This window comes from Pseudonaja textilis, chromosome Z (genome assembly GCF_049901715.1).
Source record: "Pseudonaja textilis isolate UNSWEBS1 chromosome Z, rPseTex1.2, whole genome shotgun sequence".
In the NCBI taxonomy this organism is placed as follows: Eukaryota; Metazoa; Chordata; class Lepidosauria; order Squamata; family Elapidae; genus Pseudonaja; species Pseudonaja textilis.
The window spans coordinates 123,400,172-123,416,043 of record NC_142008.1 but is presented as its reverse complement, the minus strand read 5'-3'; the positions used below and the strand labels follow the sequence as shown (position 1 = coordinate 123,416,043).

Sequence of the window (15,872 nt, the reverse complement as noted above, 5' to 3'; positions counted from 1 at the left end):
GAGGTGCGGTGGCTCAGGGGCTAAGATGCTGAGCTTATCGATCGGAAAGGTTGGAAGTTCAGCGGTTCGAACTCCATGTGCCTTTGCCATTTAGTCATGCTGGCCACATGACCACAGAGACATCTTCGGACAGCGCTGGATCTTTGGCTCTGGAACAGCCCAGGATTCCTCAAATCCTTCATAAATGGTCCTGCCCAGAAATGGAAGATTCCTTGAAGTGATTACCTGTAAATCCTCCCTCTCCAGATCCTCAGATCAGAGATCATTTGATCGGGCTTCCTCCTTCTCTTCTTTAGGATCAGATCTTCGTTGGCATCCTGGTGCTTCCAGATCCATGCAAAACAAGGAAGACGGGAATAAACAAACATGAGTTGTTCCTCCTATCATTTATTCCGTCATACTACAAATGAAGTAAAGATAGATGCACCTTGAAGTTCAGCTTCCTATCAATGAAAACAATTAACCAGTGGAATAGCTCGCCACCAGAAGTTGTGGGTGCTTCATCACTGGAGGTTTTTAAGAAGAAATTGGACAGTCACTTGTCTGAAATAATATAGGATCTGCTGTTTGAGCAAGGGTTTGGACGAGAATACCTCCAAGGTCTTTAGGAATGATAGTTACCTAACAGTTGGGTTGGCAGTATATAAACCAGAATAGTCATTTAATACTGTTGTATCTTTAAGAGAATGCTGTAATTGTGATTGGCCGAGGTTCCTCCAACAGCCATAAAGTTGGAGCCAGAAACCTGGTTTGTTCTTTTTGCATTTCCTTTTCACTGTGTTTCCCTGAGTGCACTCATTCTCCTAACGGGGAACACCTCAACAAGGCCCCTTCCAGTTCTAATCTGATATTAATATTAAGAAGGGCCACCATGCCTGTTCCGGACTAGCAGGCTCGAAAGCCTGCAACTCTGATTGGCCCGCGAATAGCGGATCGTGATTGGTCACCGCAGACTGATCTGATTGGCTAGTAAACGGGCTGCCGCGATTGGCCCAGCCAAGCGCGGCAAACTCAAATCGCCGTCATTGGCTGCCTAGCCGCAGCCAGCCCTATATAAGGGGCTGCTGCAGCTGGGATATTTCACTCAGATCTGAAGTCACTAATAAAGAGCTGTTGTTGTTATCTGAGTCTTGTCTCCGTTCTTCGACCCATCCTCCCAGATCTAACAATGCCTATCAGACTAGCCTCCGCTGTCTTGAAGCAGGACCTCTTGGAGGTTTACTTCATCCACTTCTGCCACAAAGGTTCTTCTCTAGCCACAAGATTTGAGATTGAGGGTTTGCATCCAGGGCCTGCCAAACCTACCATTCCTTTTCCTGCTCCAGCAGAAGACCAGGGGGGCTGCCAGGAAGGGCGCAAGGAGAACCAGCAGTGCATAGCCCACCGGTAGGGCAAATGGGGCTGGTACACCTACAAAGCAAAGGGGGAAGAAGTATCATTCTGTGAGGTTTCTTTAAATCTCGCTAAATCAAGTTTTGCAAAGTGTTTCCTTCTGCATTTAGGCTGCAGATGATTCCACCTCTGGAAAAGGCCCACCTGTGAAATCCACTGTCTGGCTCCAGGGAGACATGATCCAGCGCCCCATCATGTTTTCCTCATATCTGCAAGCAAATTGCCGGCTTTCGTTGTCTTTGGCATACGGGAAAGCTACTGACGTATTTAGAGTGAAAACCCCAGAATCTCGGCTGTTCCCCAGAGGCTCTTCATTGCCGGAGGTCAACTCCACACCATCCAGGGAGAAATGGAACCTTTTGGGATTATTATTTTCCTCGCTGGACAAACACAGGATGGACAGGATCCCCAGGGATCCTGAAGGAGGGTGTAACTTCAGCACTGGGGGAGGCAGAGGATCTGGAGAAGAGAAGAAACGGGAATTAGCTTGGAGCTGCTTTGACTCCACTGTCAATCCATCAGAAGAGAGTTGGAAGGGACCTTGGAGGTCTTCTAGTCCGACCCCCTGCTCAAGTAGGAGAACCTATAGGTGGCTATCCGGTCTCTTCTTTAAAACCTCCAATGATGAAGTCCCCACAACTTCTGGTGGCAAGTTGTCCCAGTGGTTAATTGTCCTTGTTGTTAGGAATTTTCTCCTTAATTCCAGGTTGCTTCGCTCCTTGACTAGTGTCCATCCGTGGCTTCTTTGTCCTGCATTCAGGTGTTTTGCACAATAGGTGGACCCCCTCTGCTTTTGGTCAGCCTCTCAAATACTGGAAGACTGCTATCATGTCCCCCCTAATCCTTATTTCCTCTAGACTGTCCAGGCCCAATTCCTGCAACCCTTCTCCATTTGTTTTTGTCTCCAGACCTTTAATCAGGGGTGGGATTCTACCAGTTCGCACTAATTGCTAGAACCAGTTGTTAACATTCTAAGCAGTTTGGAGAACTGGTTATTAGAAGAAATTACTGGCCTAATCCTGTGAGGGAGGCAGGAAGGAAACATTCTGGTGTTGCTTACAGAAACTGCCTCTCCGTTAACCCTTATTACATTCTTGGCAGGACTAGACTTCCTGTCTCAGGAACTTCTCTGGAGATTTTTTCCCCTCCTTTGCTGCTACTTTGCTTGTGTGGAGTGACCATTCAAAGTTACAATGGCACTAAAAAAAGTGACTTACGACCCTTTTTCACACTTACGACTGTTGCAGCATCCCCACAGTCGTGAGAGGCCAGGCGAGGAGATGCGTGTCTCAATGTAAGTGATATTGAGTTGGCCACACCCAGCCAATAACATGACCACTAACCCATATTCACCCAGTCACATGACCACCTAAGCCACACCCAAAGAACCAGTTGTTACAAAATTTGAATCCCGGCTTCCGTTTTGCAAGGCTTCAGCAGCAGCAGAGATTTGCAATTCCGCGCGATCCCTGCTGCGCTCGCTGCTGAGGTGCCCCCGATCCAGGTGGATTTGAGGGATATAGCTGCCCCATAGAGGCAGCTGAAGATGGGGGGATCCGGACAGGGTTTTGGGGGTGTTGCAGACCCCCTCCCCATCCGGCAAAACCCCCTTTTCCCAAGGCAGTGGAGCGGCGGTCAGCAATGGCCACCACAAAGAAATCTGCAGCTGGATAAGAAAGTGCAGAAGGAAGAAAGTGAAAGTTTTTTCTTTGGCTGAGCCAGGACAAAGAGGAGCCCTTAAAACTTGGAATTTGCCTTTCTATTGCTACATTGCTCCCAGAAAGACTGTGTAAGCGGCAAAAGAAAGTGAAAGTGAAAATTATTTCTTTTCACTCTCCTTCCCTACGGAAGTAGCTGATGGAAATCTGGAAAACCTGCTTGGGCTAAGAAGGTAAATAAACCTAAAAATTAAAGCCAAGGGGATAAAAGATTTTGGAACATTGGAATTAAAAATTAAAAGTTTATTGCTATAAGTGGGAAGGAAGAGGTAAAAAAAAATATCCTAAGACTTTATTGAAGAAGACTGCTTGAAGTTTATAAGATTAGAAATTAATGACAATAAGGCTTCTAAAAAATGATTTGAAACGGTCTAATTGAATTTCACCCCAGGAGAAAGGGGGGAGAAGAAGAAGAAGAAGAAGAAGAAGAAGAAGAAGAAGAAAGTGGAGAAGGAGGAAAGGAGGAGAAGGAGAAGGAGAAGAGAAGGAGAAGAGAAGAAGAAGAAGAAGAAGAAGAAGAAGAAGAAGAAGAAGAAGAAGAAGAAGAAGAAGAAGAAGAAGAAGAAGAAGAAGAGAGAAGGAGGAGGAGAGAGGAGGAGGAGGAGGAGGAGGAGGAGGAGGAGGAGGAGGAGGAGGAGGAGGAGGAGGAGGAGGAGGAGGAGGAGAAGAGAAGGAGAGGAGAAGGAGAGGAGAAGGAGAAAGAAGAGAAGAAGAAGAAGAAGAGAAGAAGAAGAAGAAGAAGAAGAAGAAGAAGAAGAAGAAGAAGAAGAAGAAGAAGAAGAAGAAGAAGAAGAAGAAGAAGAAGAAGAAGAAGAAGAAGAAGAAGAAGAAGAAAGTGTTAATGAAACAGCCTGCTTTGTTTTGGATTGCTTTGTGACTTTGTGACTTTTGGGGAACTATTTCTTGAAAGACTAGAAACATTTGGGTTGCTCTTAAAAATAATAATAATAATAATAAATGGCATTATCTGTGCAAGAATTACAAATGGAATTTCAAAAGCTACAACAAGATAAACAAGAAGGCAAGGACTCTCTTGGATCTATCTTTCGTTTTTTGGAAGTGGCGATTTCTACTTACCAAGAAATACAAGAACAAGAGGATTGGGATGAAGAAGGAGAAGCCATCTTTAATGGACAATACATTCAAGAGGAAGTATTTAATGGACAAAAAATCATAGCTGAAAAGAATAAGGGGGGAAAGAAAATGCAGAATTCAGAACCTAAAAAAAGCAACCAAGAAAGGGGAAAATAAGATGAAAAATCGATACAATGCCAGAAAGCAACAGAAAAGAGAAACACTACAGAGAGGGAAAATCAAAAAAGTGGAATTTGAGAGATGGGGGTGGAAAAAAGACTAGAATTGATAAGAAAGGAAGGGAAAAAGGAAAGAGAAGCCATAAAGGTTTAAAACAAGATATTTTAAAAAAGGTTTTTTTTCAGAGACAAAGGGTAAATTATAATTTAATATATGATTCTGCAAAAGTATATGATTGTATTGTAGATATTAGAACTTGAAATTGAGTTAGAAAATTGAAATATTATGAGTTAATAATGTATTAAAGGGAATATACAAAATGTTTAAAAGTAAGAGTTTATTTCTCTATGGAATATTGTTTTGATTATACTATAAATTCAATCCCTTTTTTATTGTTGTTTCACTATTTCAAAATGTAGTACTTTGTGCTAAGCAGAATCAGTATGGAAAGTATGTATTATTTCAAGTGTCAAATTTAGGGGAAAGATAAAAAGTTATCATACTTCAACCAGTGATTACAGGAGAAATATTGTATTAGAAAGAAAAGATAAATAGATAATTGAAGAGAACAGACAAAAGATACAAGTATAATTATTTAAAATGAGATGAAATAAATATAATAGAATTATGAGAGTGAATAGAGGAGAGAAAATATATAGAAAATACGAATATTAATTAAGATATGAAACAGTATATTAAGTGAGTATGAGTTTGATTTATGTCTGCATAAAAAGAGGTAACCCGGGGTAAGCCGCTTTCCAAAAGAAGTTTTAGGTATATTTTTTTTAAACAAGTTTTATTGATTTTACAAACAAACAAACAAGACAAAACATCATTAAACATTAAAAACATAAAACCTCTTTCCATTGTAGATCCTTACAAGGCAGGTAACATATTGCTTTATATCACATACTTATAATTTATCCCATTTCCATATAAACACGTAAATTCCCTTTACCAAATTCCACATTGTTTCTCTTTAATCATTATTCAATCATATTTCCTTTCTGATTTATCTGCTATCCAGTCATCAACTTTATATTTCCCTCTGACATAAAGCTTTCTTCTAGAAAGTAACGGCCCCAGATTACCTCTTTTTGTATGGACTCGGTTGTATTCACGCTTTTCTTATATACCATTACCCATCTTATTTACCATTCTATATCTATTATATAACTCCTCTCCACTTTTGCCTCATCTTAATTCTGTTTTATATATTTAATCTTGCTTTTTTTAAATATCAAGGTATAACTTTAAAAGGTTTAATAATGAATGATAATAAGTTTTAATAAAATACTAAAGGGAATGTTTAAAATATTAGTTTAAATATAGAGTTTAATGGATTAATGTGTTGATTGTTATGGATTTATTATTGTAGTATTGGTTTTTGAAATAGTAGAATGTACTAAGCAGAATCTGATTGGGATTTAGGTGTTATTTTAAATTTTAACTTAGGAGAATGATAGAAAGGCATCATACTCCGATTAGTGATTCCAGGGGAAACTATTCTTTCTTAAATTGGAAATGAGACAGATGTAAATGGAGAAATGGACAAAAGATATAAAAATATTTTTTTAAAAGAAGTTTTAGGTATTTATGTTTTGTGTTTTGTACGTCTACGTTTGAATTAATAAAATTTTAGAAGAATGTAAGAAGAATGTTGGAAGAGAATAATGAAATTGTAAGTAAGACAGATGGATATAAAAAATCTATACAATCTAAAGTAAAAGAAATATAATTTGAATAAATAGAAGAAAAGGGAGTAATAAAGAGAAGTTGGGATAAGATATGAAGTTGAACAGATAAGGTCAATATATATATTAAATTGTGTTCATGTGGAAATGTGATAATTTGGAATTACTGTCTTCAAATAAGATGTCTTATTGGTTTTATAAAGCATTGGTTTTATAAGGCTTTATAAAGCATTACTGATACTTCACGTGGATTCTATGCCTTTGTTTATAAAACCAAGGATTGCATTCGCTTTCTTGGCTGGCTCATGTTTAAATATTCCTCCACTAGGACTCCAAGGTCCATCTCACAGTTCCTGTTTTTGAGCCTGGTCTTATCTAATTTTTAATTATATCTTTGATTTTTCCTGCCTAAGTGTAAATCCTTGCTTCAGGGTGGCGACTTTTTTTGTGATTACCTCAGGAAAAAAAAAACGTTCCTATGCAAGCTCTAAATAAATAAAGCCCCAGTTATAGAAATCCACGTTTTCAAAATGAAGAGAGAAAAAATGCACACCTCTCACCGCAATTGGGACCAGGCGGCTCCACTCGGAAGGGAAGGTTCTCACAGATTTCTCTTCTAGGTACCGGCACTTATATGATCCAGAATCCTCTCTTGTGGCTGTGAGGACCATGGAGCTGTCACCTTCATGCCAACCCAAATCCTTTTTAGAGGGCTCCTCCTTGTTTTCCCTTAGGTGGACAAACTGGTAGTGTATCCGGCCTCGAAGGGTGGTGCTGGGAAGTGAGCACCAGAGGACAACGTTCTCCCCAACCAGATACAGGGATCCTGGAGGATCTGGAGAAAGGCTGGGAGCCGGTGGAGGTTCTAGATAGACCCAGAGGGGGGAAAAGGGTGATTATTACAGACATTATACAGAGGGTGGTGAGCACAGCACAAAACATTGTGGGCTGTTCCCTGATACCACTAGATGACCTCGTTAGGGCTCGCTGCCTTAGAAGAGTGAGGAAAATCCTCAGGGACGAATCACAGCCTGGTCAGCACTTCTTCACTCTCCTACCATCGGGTAGGAGATCGAGAAGCATAGCCAGCCGCATCAACAGTCTGAAGAACAGTTTCTACCTGTGGGCTGTCAGACTCCTGAATGGAAAATAACTTCATGTCAACATAGAATGATAGACTTGCAGGGCCGGCGCGTTGTGCAATAAGTTCACATGCTGTAATAAGATTGTGTGTTCGTTAGTAGGATTCACTGGGTTAGGGACTTCTGTCCTCACTGTGAGTTGTGTTGGGGTGTGTGTGCACGAAGGGAATCTCGTTATATACGTGTTGTACTCTGACAATAAAGGTAATTATAATCAAATGTCCTTCAGGTGGTCCCAGGATTATCTTGACTGGCACCCACCAACTCATCTAATTGCTCTAGAGTTCTCAGTTGGCCTTTCCTTCACACAGAAAGGAGGTTTTTGACAGGTTCTCTTTCCTCAGAAAATACTCCTTGGAATAGGGAGGTTGAGGAAATATAACCTGGGTAGCTTCACAGCCTTGAATAGCGGGGCAGAAATATTCCTGAAATCTCGCCGATGTACTTTCACTCCCCAGCGACAGTCTAAGGGGGCAGAATCTTGGTAAAGAAGCACCAAAAACTCCCTGCCAAACATAGTGAAAGTCTGCAAAACAGGCAGTGCTCGACTTATAACAGTTCGTTTAGTGACCGTTCAAAGTTACAACAGCACTGAAAAAAGTGACTCACAGTTACAACCTTGGCAGCGTTCCCATGATCAAAATTCAGGTACTTGGCGACTGACTCGTTGTCAGGGTCCTGACCGATGCCCTTCGTATTTATACTGGTATTTTTGAGGATTGCCGCATGCCAGGGAGCTGTGATCCTCTTTTGCGAACTTCTGCCAAGCGAAATCAGTGGGGAAGCGAGATTGACTCAACCACCGGGTAACTAACTTGTCAATTGCAGTGATTCACTTAACAACTGGGGCAAGAAATGTCGTAAAATGAGGCAAAACTCACTTAAATGCTCACTGAACAACAGAAATTTGGGGCTCAGTTGTGGTTGTAAGTCGAGGACCATCTGTATCACATTTCCTTCAGCTTTCTGGCATAAAACAAATTGGTCTGATTGAACATCTTTTACAGTCCCTTTTTTATTTCATGAACAATTATTATTATTATTATTATTATTATTTTAATTTAATGAGCACAAGTATTGAGTCTCCTTGAAACAATTCGTGTTGTGGGAATCCCTTAGGCATCTTTCTAACAATGTGAACAGTATTTCTTAACCTTGACAAACAAAATTTGTGGACCTTAAATCAGGAGTCCCCAACCACTGGGCCGCGGACCGGTACCGGTCCATGGAACATTTCCTACCGGGCCGCCAGTTTGCTGGGCTCCGCCATCTTTTTTAACAAGAAAGTGCTTCCGGGTGAACTTTTCTGGTTGGAAAGCGGCGTTTGGGTGCTGAAATAATCCTCATGCCTTAGTTTCATCAAAGGGGGGGGGGGGCTTTGAACGAAACTAAGGCGCGAGGATTCTTTCAGCACCCAAGGCAAGGCAAGCCGAGCGACCGTCCCAAAGCGAAGCCCATCGACAAAGGTACAAAGGATGAGTTGAAGGTGGCAGGGAGAAGCGGGGGACGGCTTGCTGGCTGGCCGGTTGCTCGGCTCGCCTTGCCTTGTCATGCGTGCTGATGCCGGTACCGGGCCACGGATCATTTTGTGATGCCAGTATCGGGCCGTGGCACCAAAAAGGTTGGGGGCCACTGCCTTAAATCACAAAATCCCTATTCTGGGAATTGAAGTCGACACAGCTTAAAGTCGTTAAAATGGAGAAACCCTGATGTGAATGCTTTTTAAAGTAGAAGAAAGTTCCTTACCAATGACAGTGAATTCACCCCAATTACTCTTTGAGACAGAGATCTTCTGTCTCCCCTGTTTGTCCCCATGTAAAAACAAGAAAACGTTGCCTTGGGAGCCATTCGCAATGCAGGAATCAGCAGGGTATTTCCGATCTGTTCTGGATATTTCTTCCATTCATTCTTTTCATTCATGTGATTGAAGATGTAATTCTCTCCGTTCTGCCCTTTTGGTGGGGAACATTTTAATTCGACATTTTCTCCTTTTACGAGAATTTGGTGAGAAGGGGACCAGGACAGAGTGGGAGCTGCTGGGCGATAATTCCAAGTAGACCTCTGAAAATCTGAGAAACAAAGGAAATTTGAAAAGAATCCCATAAAAATCCACGCAAGCTTATACGCAAAATTGTGTTGCAAGAATCCAAGAGAAACCCTAGAAGTTGACAGAAACAACCAAATTATCTCTTCATCATCATCTTCATTTAACAACCCCATAATCCCTTGCGGGGTGGAGTCTGGGCAACTGAATGGAGCTAGCAGAGTGTTTACTGGCCGGATGCCCTTCCTGTCAACAATGTGGAGTTTTGTTCAGCAGATATATTTTCATCATGCCCAGAGAGAGAAATATCAGCCTCCTGATTGTGAGGATCGAACTCCACCTCTAGGCCACCACAGCACTAACCAAATTATCTCTTCTCAAATCAAAATCTTTACAGGTAGTCTTTGACTAGTGGCCAGTTGTTTAATAAATGTTCAAGGTTATGACAGTCCTCAAAAAAGCAACTTACATCCCAGATTCAAAGTCCCGACAGCCAGGGGTGAGATTCTACCAGTTCGCACCTATTCGCTAGAACCGGTTGTGAACATTCTAAGCAGTTCGGAGAACCGTTTGTTAGAAGAACTTACTGACCTAATCCTGTAAGGAAGGCAGGAAGGAAACATTCTGGTGTTGCTTACAGAAACTGCCTCTCCATTAACCCCTATTACATTCTTGGCAGGACTAGACTTCCTATCTCAGGAACTTCTCTGGAGTTTTTTATTTTCTACTCCTTTGCTGGTACTTTGTGTGAAGTGATCATTCAAAGTTTCAATGGCACTGAAAAAAGTGACTTATGACCATTTTTCACACTTATGACTGTTGCAACATCCCCACAGTCATGAGAGGCCAGGCAAGGAGATGTGTGCCTCGATGTGACTGATATTGAGTTGGCCACACCCAGCCAATAACATGACCACCAAGCCACATCCACCCAGTCACATGACCACCAAGCCACGCCCACCACCTAAGCCATGCCCACAGAACCGGTTGTTAAAATAATTGAATCCCACCCCTGCCGACAGCACACTCCATTATGGTCATGTGGGATTCGTCATCTAGTTTTGAAATAAACAATCACCAACCAAAACTTCCAAGAGAAAGCAATGGTGATTTTATTTACTACTTTTCAAAGAGGGTGCCCCCCCCCCACACACACAGGTATAATGGGTACACCTTAAATCATCAACATGATTGGCTTATATTCTCTATTAGCTGGATACCCTTGCTTCATTAAGAAACTGTGTGGTCGGGCTTAGTTTTGGGGGAGGAAAATAAGGAGGAAAAAAATTCTGCCTCTGCCTACCAGCATCCATCGGTATTCATCTGGCTAGCATCCTGTCAGTGTGTGAGAGTTGAGATCTGTTTGGAAACTGAAACAGTATCTGCTGTGTGAGCAAGAAGGAGACAGCAAGGAGCCTGGGCGCGGCTTAGCTCAATTGTTCTGTCCTAAAGCTGCTTGGTGCTGTGAAATTAAGACTGAAAGTGAAACTCTTCTCCTCTGTTTTGTGTTTTGCATTTGGAACAGATTCCTTTTCGGGTGGGGAGGGGGAGTAGAACTTCTTAGCATCAGAGCGTGTTAATAATGATAATAATGATAATAACAACAACAACAACAACAATAATAATAATAATACTTTATCTCCACCCCCGATTACATCTCCCAGTACTTTAATTCTATCTCCCGCTGCCCTTATTTACGAATTACCTTTTATGGTCTTAGTTCCTAAGGGTCTTCTCTAGAGTAATTATACCAGTAAATTCTGGCTTAAGACCAATTTCTAGCATAGCAGAGGCCTCGAGCCCTAGTTCCTACATACAATTCTCAACCTTTAGCCTAGCTCATAAGATTTGTTCGGGGTTTTTTTTTGTTTAGGAGATTTATATTGTCGACTCAAGGAGGTTTACAAAAATATAAAAACATGTAAAACATAATAAAACTATTAAAATAATCATATCCCCCCACGAGGCATTTAGTGGGCTCCATCCTGTTCTGCGTTCCCCGGGCCCGCTGGCAGTGCCAGGTCTTCAGTGCCTTCCAGAAAAGTGTTCGAATAGGGGCCATTCTAATCTCTGGGGGATGTTCCAGAGAGAGGGAGCCACCATGGAGAAGGCCCTTCTTCTGGGTGCCACCAGGTGTATCTCCCTCGGGGATGGGACCCGTAGCATTCCCTGCGTCTGATGGGTCAGATAGATGTAACTGGCAAGCGATTTTCCTCAGATCACCTGGTCTCAAGCCATGAAGGGCTTTAAAAGTGACAACCAGCACCTTGAATTGCACCTGGAAGCAAACCAGCAACCAACGCAGGAGAGGCGAAACATGTGCACACCCCGGGGTCCGCGCAAAACCACGCAGGCCGCTGCATTTTGCACCAACAGGAGCTTCCAGATGCTCTTCAAGGGCGGCACCATGTAGAGCGCATTGCAATAGTCAAGACGGAAAGTGACATGGGCATGAGTGACCGTGAGTAGGGATTGTCGGTCCAGGAAAGGGTGTAACTGGCACACAACCCGCAGTTGCGCAAAGGCCCTCCTGGCCACAATCGCCACCAGAAGTCGCGAGTTCAGGAGAAACCTCAGATTACGCACAGGGTCTGTTTGGGGCAGCGCCACCACATCCAAGACCAAAGGTAGCCATTCTTTTTTTATTTATTTATTTTTTAATTTTAATTATGAGAACACAACACAGTACATCCAACTTAGCCTTGTTATACATATATACATTTTACTTCATCATTTATAATCTCCTTATCTGATATATTATTTACTAAGTAATGTAATCATAACTGCTAATGTTTCGACCTTGTCTTCTCCTGTATAACTATTGATAAAATTTATTCCATGTTTTATAGTATTTAGATTCTCCTTTAAGTCTTTTAATTCTAAAGTTAACCTATCCTAGATGCCCGTGTCATAATTTTTCTTATTATCTGTTTCTGGAGGTATGATTTCATTTTTCCGGTATTGTGCATATATTTTTCTAGCCATCATCAATACATGTACTATTAGATACCTTATTTCCTTCTTATATTTTTTCTGATATTATTCCTAGGAGAAAAAAAAATTCAGGTTTAAATGGAATACATTTTCCCACCATTTGTTCCATCCATGTTTGAATCAGTCTGCAATATTTTTTTTTTTTTTGCAGCTTTGCAAGTCCACCACATGTGAAAAAAAATGTGCCTGATACATCTTTGCACTTCCAACAATTTGGAGATATATTTTTAAACATTTTGGAAAGTCTTGCTGGCAGAAGATGCCACCTGAAAACCATCTTATGAAGATTTTAAGGTGGCGATTCTCCCTGGGCCAAAGAACCTCACAGCTATTCGGTCTTACCAAGTGTTTAGTTTCAACCCATTGCTCCCCATCCAGCCCCTGATAGATGAGAAACGTATACAAGTTATTTTCTTCACAGGCTAGCATATCTTCTCACAATTCTGTAAAAACCATAGGCCCTTTTGCAGAATCTCTTTTTAGATTATGTTTTACCCTTTATCTCTGAAAAAAACCTGTTTATTAGCATCTTGTTTTAAGCCTTTATAACTTCCCTTCACTTTTTCCCTTCCTTCCTTGTCAAATCTAACCTTTTTACCCCCCCCCTCCCCTCAATCTCCAGCCTTTTAGTCTCCCCTCTCTCATTAAATCGAGGGTTGTGTGTGTATCTGACATCTAGAGAATTATTCTCTACATCTCTACCATCTACGATGAACAATTCTTTAACAAAGATCCAGACAAGTCAATGCATACCTATCGAGAGCTAAAGATGGACTCAATATGTCTTTCTGCATGTATCCCGGGACTACAATTCCCATCATCCCATACTGGACAGGGCTCATGATAGCTGGGATTCTGTAACATCTATTTGATCTCAAGGAGACCTCGATCATATTGATGACAAACAGGAACCCTCTACCTAAATTCAGGATAAGAGAGGTCCTTCTGTCTGCAGATTCAAGTCTCTGGACTGGCCTGTTAATTTTTTTATTAAAGGGTTTTTGAATCCTTGATGTATTTGTTCAATAGAGCCATTTTTACAATCGTTCTACGTTCACACTTGTCACATGAAGCGAAAGAGTTCTGACCACAAACGGTGAAGACACAGGAAACGCTAGCGTAAGTTGGCGATTGTGGCTTTGTCACTGCAAAAGAAGAACTTTGCAGTGTGGGCCCATGACTGGAACAAAGAAAGTGAACATCTTTCAATGTTCTGAATCTATGGTCAAGAATTTTCAGGCGAAGATCCAGAAGCAAAATGTTCATTTGTATAACATGTTGACTTAGAAAAAAACCAAATACATAGGTACAGAATAGGTGGTGCCTGGCTCAAAAGCAGGAACCGTGAGGTGGATCTAGGTGCCTTGGTGGATAGCCACTTAAGTATGAGCCAACAGCATTCTGTAGCTGCCAAAACGTCCAATGCAGTTTTAGGTTGCATCAACAGAAAGGTAGTTTCAAGATCACCAGAAGTAATTGTATCGCTTTATACGGCCCTGGTGAGGCCACACCTGAATTCTGTACTATCTGGCTATCCTGAGAGGAGAGGAGAGGAGAGGAGAGAAGAGAAGAGAAGAGAAGAGAAGAGAAGAGAAGAGAAGAGAAGAGAAGAGAAGAGAAGAGAAGAGAAGAGAAGAGAAGAGAAGCTGTAGTTTGCTGGGGAAATTGTGTGTCTAACATTCCTTCCTCCACTCAGACAATTGATATGACCTTACAAAACTGATGTCAATCAGAATAGAACTGAAAGGGACCTTGGAGGTCTTCTAGTCCAACCTCCTGGTTAGGTAGGAAACCGTATACCATTTCAGACAAATGATTGTCCAATCTCTTCCAATGTTGGAGCATTCACAACTTCTGGAGATAATTTGTTCCACTGATTAATTATTCTAAATTTCTTCTTAGTTCTAGGTTTCTCCTCTCCTAGATTAGTTTCTTGATTAGCTTCTCGTCCTTCCTTCAGGTGCTTTGGAGAATAGCTTGACTCCCTCTTCTTTGTGGCAGCCCCTGAGATACTGGAACACTGCTATCATGTCTTCCCTAGTCCTTCTTTTCATTAAACCAGACATACCCAATTCCAGCAACCGTTCTTCATATGTTTCAGCCTCCAGTCCCCTAATCATCTTTGTTGCTCTTCTCTGCACCCTTCTGAGAGTCTCAACATCCTTTTTACATCACGGCGACCGAACGCTACATTTGATCGCCTTAAAAAGTGGTATTAACACTTAACGTGATCTTGATTCTATCCCTCTGTTAATGCAGCCTAGAATACTGAGTCCAGTTTTGGTCACTATGATACAAAAAAGATGCTGAGACTCTAAAAAGAGTGCAGAGAAGAGCAGCAAAGATAATTAGGGGAATGGGGGCTAAACCGTACAATAAACAATTGAAGAGATTAAGTTTGCTAGTCTAAAAAAAAAGAAGAAGATCTAGGAGAGATATGATAGCATCTTCCAATATTTGAAGGGCTGTCACGGGGAAGAAAATTTAAAATTTCTAAAATTTCAGAAAAGGAAGTGAGAAGAAGAAAAGAGTCCCTTTGAGGGGGGAAAAAAGCATTTCTAAGAAGTTAAATCTCATTATTAAGAAATTTTCTCTTTGAGTCTTTGCCACTTGACAGGAGCAAAATGAGCAAATCTATCTGAGTCCTGGACAGGGATTTTACAGAAACAAAACATAGGATCACTTTTCACAACTGAGAAAAGGGACAATGGGAAGAGTTTCCCGTTCATGCCCCTTTGGTCTCTCCTTTATCTATTCTTCTGATATTAACCACACACTCCATAAAGGCGAGGATTTCTTCCCTTCTATCTCTTTACTTCCAGAAGTAAGATTCCAAAAATCTTTACTTCCGGATCCTTCCTCCCATTTTTATCTCAGAAAAACGGAAAACGGAGAAGCGAAAAAAAAAAAATGAAGTTTACCTTGGGCAGTGGATTCACAGGGGACGATCCAGAGAGAAATTGGAATAATCAAGAAAAGAGCCACGAAGTTGGTGAGGGGAACGAGAGAAGCCCAAGAGAAGAGAGACACTTTCAACCCATCCTCCCAGGGGTGGCTTCCATGCTCCACCCGATGGTCCATTATGCACAGCTGGGATCTTCTCAGCGCTTGCCACCGCACTGCTGTCTGAGCCAAGGATGAAAACCTGGGCCTGTAAACACCGTCTCCTCGACAATCAGCAGGAAAGGAAATATGTCATTGACACCTCTCTACCAGCCTCCTCTTCACGGAGCAGGCCCAGCGAGGGCAACTCAGCTCATTGCTTTCCTTTGAAGCCTTCCTGACCACAGCAACCCTTTTTTGGCTATCTCACAAGAGCATCTCGCCGCCCCCAGTCCTAGATGTGCCATTGTCAAGTCTTCTGTGCAACCACGGAGCCTAAGAAGAGCCAGAGACAATACCATTGGTCCAGATTTGACAAAAAAGAGACCGCTTCTTTTATTCTCAGCTTCAAAGATTCTCATCAGCTCAAAAAGAAAGCAACCCTCCACCTCCAAACCAGGAGCTCCTACAACCTTCAACTCCCAGTTCCACCAATCAATGGTGTTGGTTGATGGTGTTAACCGTTCAGTCGAGTCCGATTCTTGCAGATTCCCAGATTTCTCCACATTTCAATGCTCTGTATGGTGTTAGC

At 41.8% G+C, this 15,872-nt stretch overlaps 1 protein-coding gene across 3 annotated transcripts in view; it reads right to left on the bottom strand.

Moving 5' to 3' along the window:
• LOC113450679 (uncharacterized) overlaps positions 1 to 15,527 on the bottom strand; it is a 16,423-nt gene extending 896 nt beyond the window's left edge. The window contains exons 1-6 of one of the 3 annotated variants that reach the window (XM_087915769.1): positions 15,160 to 15,527; positions 8,947 to 9,269; positions 6,612 to 6,923; positions 1,537 to 1,851; positions 1,306 to 1,410; positions 226 to 317 (exon numbers count right to left, since the gene is read on the bottom strand). In XM_087915769.1, the coding sequence (XP_087771895.1) occupies positions 256 to 317; positions 1,306 to 1,410; positions 1,537 to 1,851; positions 6,612 to 6,923; positions 8,947 to 9,103 (951 nt within the window). In that variant the 5' untranslated portion in view covers positions 9,104 to 9,269; positions 15,160 to 15,527 and the 3' untranslated portion in view covers positions 226 to 255. Of the gene's footprint in view, positions 1 to 225; positions 324 to 1,305; positions 1,411 to 1,536; positions 1,852 to 6,611; positions 6,924 to 8,946; positions 9,270 to 12,254; positions 12,295 to 15,159 lie in introns of those variants that run through there. The other 2 variants (XM_087915767.1, XM_087915768.1) reach the window with 2 other exon arrangements.
• Positions 15,528 to 15,872: the final 345 nt, after the last annotated feature.